The sequence below is a fragment of the Tupaia chinensis genome, unplaced genomic scaffold, assembly GCF_000334495.1.
Source record: "Tupaia chinensis unplaced genomic scaffold, TupChi_1.0 Scaffold000197_1, whole genome shotgun sequence".
NCBI classification, from domain to species: Eukaryota; Metazoa; Chordata; class Mammalia; order Scandentia; family Tupaiidae; genus Tupaia; species Tupaia belangeri.
The window spans coordinates 8,261,314-8,266,565 of record NW_006159672.1 but is presented as its reverse complement, the minus strand read 5'-3'; the positions used below and the strand labels follow the sequence as shown (position 1 = coordinate 8,266,565).

At 52.7% G+C, this 5,252-nt stretch overlaps 1 protein-coding gene across 1 annotated transcript in view; it reads left to right on the top strand.

Moving 5' to 3' along the window:
* WNT9A (Wnt family member 9A) overlaps positions 1-5,252 on the top strand; it is a 10,858-nt gene that overhangs the window by 2,280 nt on the left and 3,326 nt on the right. The window contains exons 3-4 of the mRNA XM_027771212.1: positions 1,132-1,394; positions 5,040-5,217. Coding sequence (XP_027627013.1) covers positions 1,132-1,394; positions 5,040-5,217 — 441 coding nt within the window. The remainder of the gene's footprint in view (positions 1-1,131; positions 1,395-5,039; positions 5,218-5,252) is intronic.

Genomic DNA, 5,252 nt, shown 5'->3' with positions numbered 1-5,252 from the left:
AGTTGATGTGGGAAAAGAGCCCGCCTCTGGGGGTGGGGGTGAGAAGACTGCCTATAACTAAAGGGTTATTTATTTCTAAAGCAAATTTGTGTGTGTGTATGTGTTTGTATGTGTGAGAGAAAAGAGCGAAAGACAGACAGGCACCCCTATTGGGTCCTCAGGCCACAATCCACCTCCAGCCTTAGCTGACTGTGACCATGGGTAGCACATGCCTTAGCTGTTCATGGTGGTTCTGGGACACCATTGTACCCCACCTGGCCCCAGGGGAGCTATTTATTTGTTATCATTATTATTTATTATCATTATGTCAAATGATAAGTGATAACTGTACATGTTTATGGACTACAATGTGATATTTTGATATATATGTACAATGTGTAATGGTCAATTATCTTTTCTAGCATCTCAAACATTTGTCACTTTTTCTGTTGGTCTCATTGGAATTAGAGAGCACAATAGTGGTTACTAGATGGTGAGAAGGGTAGGAGGGAAAGGAGGATTGGGAGATTGGTTAGTAGATATAAAATTACAACTAGATAGGAATAAATTCTAGAGTGCAACAACACTGTAGGGTGGCTGTGTAACAACAATTTGTTGTATATTTAAAAGAAAAATCCTAGAAGAGAGGATTTTTGAATGTTCCAGGTGACTCTTGGCTATGCCAGACTGGCCAAGAGCACAGGGCTTCCTCCCCAAGCATAAACCACTTTCTCTCCTCCCCTCTTCCACACAGGGGTGCCTTGCAGGCTCTTTTAGGAGTCTCTCTATGACCTTGTTTAAAAACTGGGGACTTGAGGCCCATGACAAGGCAGTGGTTTTCCAAGGGCTCCATGGTGAGGTTGAAGACCCAAATGGGATCTCTTCTTGATCACTGGGGCAGAGCTGCAGTGGACTCTGAATTCTTTTTCACCCCCCTGCAATTGGTCCAGTTCCCCGGGCATGTCTTACCGCCTCCTGCTTCCATATGGGTACCCAGGGCAGTCTAGGCAGGTGAAGCACTCATGCCCAGATTCCTAGGGTTGAACACTAGAAAAGATACTCAGAGTTCCCATCTGAAATGTGCAGTTTTTGGGGAGGCTGTGGTTTGGCTGCAGCCGTGGGACCTTGCTAACCTGGCCCTGCTGAATCCAGGATTCAAGGAGACGGCCTTCCTCTACGCCATCTCCTCAGCTGGCCTGACACATGCACTGGCCAAGGCATGCAGCGCGGGACGCATGGAACGCTGCACGTGTGACGAGGCACCCGACCTGGAGAACCGTGAGGCCTGGCAGTGGGGCGGCTGTGGGGACAACCTCAAGTATAGCAGCAAGTTTGTCAAGGAGTTCCTGGGCAGGCGGTCAAGCAAGGATCTGCGAGCCCGCGTGGACTTCCACAACAACCTCGTGGGTGTGAAGGCAAGCGGGGTGGGGCATGGGGTGGGTAGGGCATTGCAGGTGTGAGGGGGTGGTCAGGGTATAGGGCACATGGGTGGGTGCAAAGAGTAGGCTGGAAAGGCATGTGGGAATGTAGGGAATCAAAGCTCTGGGCAGAGACACAGGGAGCTCAGGGTGGGCCTGGGGTGCAGGGTAGGCAGGCACGGTGGCTGTGTAACAACAATTTGTTGTATATTTAAAAGAAAAATCCTAGAAGAGAGGATTTTTGAATGTTCCAGGTGACTCTTGGCTATGCCAGACTGGCCAAGAGCACAGGGCTTCCTCCCCAAGCATAAACCACTTTCTCTCCTCCCCTCTTCCACACAGGGGTGCCTTGCAGGCTCTTTTAGGAGTCTCTCTATGACCTTGTTTAAAAACTGGGGACTTGAGGCCCATGACAAGGCAGTGGTTTTCCAAGGGCTCCATGGTGAGGTTGAAGACCCAAATGGGATCTCTTCTTGATCACTGGGGCAGAGCTGCAGTGGACTCTGAATTCTTTTTCACCCCCCTGCAATTGGTCCAGTTCCCCGGGCATGTCTTACCGCCTCCTGCTTCCATATGGGTACCCAGGGCAGTCTAGGCAGGTGAAGCACTCATGCCCAGATTCCTAGGGTTGAACACTAGAAAAGATACTCAGAGTTCCCATCTGAAATGTGCAGTTTTTGGGGAGGCTGTGGTTTGGCTGCAGCCGTGGGACCTTGCTAACCTGGCCCTGCTGAATCCAGGATTCAAGGAGACGGCCTTCCTCTACGCCATCTCCTCAGCTGGCCTGACACATGCACTGGCCAAGGCATGCAGCGCGGGACGCATGGAACGCTGCACGTGTGACGAGGCACCCGACCTGGAGAACCGTGAGGCCTGGCAGTGGGGCGGCTGTGGGGACAACCTCAAGTATAGCAGCAAGTTTGTCAAGGAGTTCCTGGGCAGGCGGTCAAGCAAGGATCTGCGAGCCCGCGTGGACTTCCACAACAACCTCGTGGGTGTGAAGGCAAGCGGGGTGGGGCATGGGGTGGGTAGGGCATTGCAGGTGTGAGGGGGTGGTCAGGGTATAGGGCACATGGGTGGGTGCAAAGAGTAGGCTGGAAAGGCATGTGGGAATGTAGGGAATCAAAGCTCTGGGCAGAGACACAGGGAGCTCAGGGTGGGCCTGGGGTGCAGGGTAGGCAGGCACTCAGTGGAACTGATGGGGTACCAGATGTGGGCATCATTGGGGCAGGACATGGAGGCCATCTCTGTTCCTGCCCTCCAGTGCTAGTCAGGGCCCATAAAGCTAGTTACCTACTGGACAGGCAAGTGGGGCTATTAGTCATGGAAGGGCTGTTAGTCATGGAAGGGTACTCTGCAGCCCCTCTGCATGGAAAAGCTCAGTTTAGGGCCATCTGCATCTGTCCCCAGCTGGATTCGGCTACTAGGAGGGACTGCCAGATTAGACTATTCAACTAAAGAGGATGACCAGTCCCCACCTGCCAGGGTAGCATGCAGCCTTGTCAACATAACCTCGGTCAATAGCAGCTACAGCAAGAAGTGCAAAGGTCAGAGGGTCCTAGGGAAGCATTAGGAGCACAAAACCCAGAACCCATTTGGGCAAGTCAGGGGAGCCCAGTTCTGTTTGGCCCTGTCTGTGGCTAGGATTCTCTCTTGAGAGACAGAAATCCATCTCCTAGTGAGTCCTTCTGGAGTCTGCTGCCTGTGTGCCTGGGCCTGGGGCAAACTTGGATCTCTGGCTGTGTCTTATGTCACCTGCAGTCTCTTGACTCCCAGATCCACGATGCTAGGAGAAAACGATAGGTCCCATTATACTCTGAACAGAGCCTCCAGCATCCTTGCCTCTGTCTCTGAACAACCTGGACCACAAAACACTGGCCCAAGGGACTGTAAAGTGCAATTCTCTGCAGGCAGACCCACACAGAAAGGTTCTAGGTTCGTATCCAGAGACTCCCTGATACACCAGATGTGTGTGCACACAATCCAGGAATCCAGGCTGGCTAAAGCTAGGGTGGATTATGGTGTAGGGACCCTGTCAGGGGTGCTGTTTCTCTCATTCATGGAATAAATTTCTTTTTTTTTTTTTTTTAAATGTGTTAAAAGGACCAAAAAAAAAAAAATCACTGGCCCAAGGCTCAGTTGGGGCTGTAGGATGGGCAAGGACGACGCCTCTGTCAGCAGTGGAGGGGCATTTCTTCCTTTAGGGATGTGGAGCTCTGCCTGGGGAGGTAATTAGAGCCAGCCCTGCTCTGAGCCCCTCTCTACTGAGAAGTTGGAGTTCTGAATCACCCACTTATTAAGGAATCAATTTCCCTGCTTTCTGACCAGAGCTCTTGTGCCTACTCTGTCTGGTTGGGGAGGGGCTGGTGAGCAGGGGTGAGCCTGGTGAGGGCAGATTAAATCCCTAAGGCGAGCTGCTTTCTTTTCTTTTGCACTCACCCCCTCCCTTTCCACTTCACCCTTTTGTAAGCTATTAATGAAAAGTCAGAATGTGAAAAGTGCTCCATTAGCTCTGCTGGGCCTGGGTCAGCGACATTTTAATTAAATTTGTCCAAGTTTCTCAGCAAAGCATCATTAAATGTGACTCTTCGGTTGCCTGGCTAGAGGGTTGGGAGGGTGGCTACATTTCTTAATCCCCCTCTAGCTGGCTCTCCTGGGGGCAGCGTGGGAGCTCAGCAGCTTGGCTTGGAGCCCACCTGGGAAGGGGCCTCCTTTCCGTCCCCCCCACCCCCCTGCCCCATTCTTCTGCCTCCTGCCTCACATCCTTCCAGGGGTTGGGACAATGTTTGTAGGGACTCTGGGTGTTAGAAGTCAGGCAAGAAGTCCACAGAGCAGCTAGCTCATCTTTACTGGTAGGACCCTGATCTAGAATGTTCGCGCTCAGCCACGGCTGCTTCCATCTGTGTGTAGGTGAGGGGTGTAACCCTCTCTCCTCTGGAGCTGACCCTGGAAGTTCTTGTAGAGTATAGAGTTCTCTTTTGTCCCCCCTTAGAAGTTACTCTTACCAGGAGGCATAGGCCTCCACTCTTCTACAGTGACTGTACCTACTGCCACGGCAGAGCGACCCACACAGGTGGATGGGACTTGGGGTGGTATCTGCATGTGCAGTAGCACCTGGTCCTCGATACTCGGGTGGGATATGGTTAGCTTAGACATAGACCACCGGGCAGGGTCATATACTTCCTCTTCTGTCTACTTAGCTACACAATGAGACCAGAGATTGAGGTCCTGGTGGGGTTGGGATTGTGGATGGTGGGGTGAAGGGCTCAGCTCTTGCAAGAGGGCAGCCCTATATGCAAGGATGGATGTCTTCAGTAACTAAAGGGGATGGTGACTAGCCTCCTCTCATGGGAATTCAGGGGCGGTCAACCTGGGGGCTGAGGTGCTGACCATGGGGCCTCTGTCTCAGGCAGTCTGTGGCTTTGAGGGGGAGAGATAAGCAAGCCAGCTAGGGAGTCTGGGCTCAATGTGCAGCAGTAAATCCCTGTGGCTGAGGCTGGGTCTGGGTAAGGAGCTGTGGGGACTGGCCCTGGGGAACTGGGGTGTCAGTTTTAGTCCCTCTGAGTTGTCTGCAGGGGCCAATCTATAGGCCTGTGACTTGGAAGTCATGCCCTTACTCCCTCTCTTGCTCCTTTCTGCCAGGTGATCAAGGCTGGAGTAGAGACCACCTGCAAGTGCCACGGCGTGTCAGGCTCATGCACAGTGCGGACCTGCTGGCGACAGCTGGCACCCTTCCATGAGGTGGGCAAACACCTGAAACACAAGTATGAAACAGCGCTTAAGGTGGGCAGCACCACCAACGAAGCCACTGGTGAGGCAGGAGCCAGCTCCCAGCCACGGGGCCGGGCTTCAGGG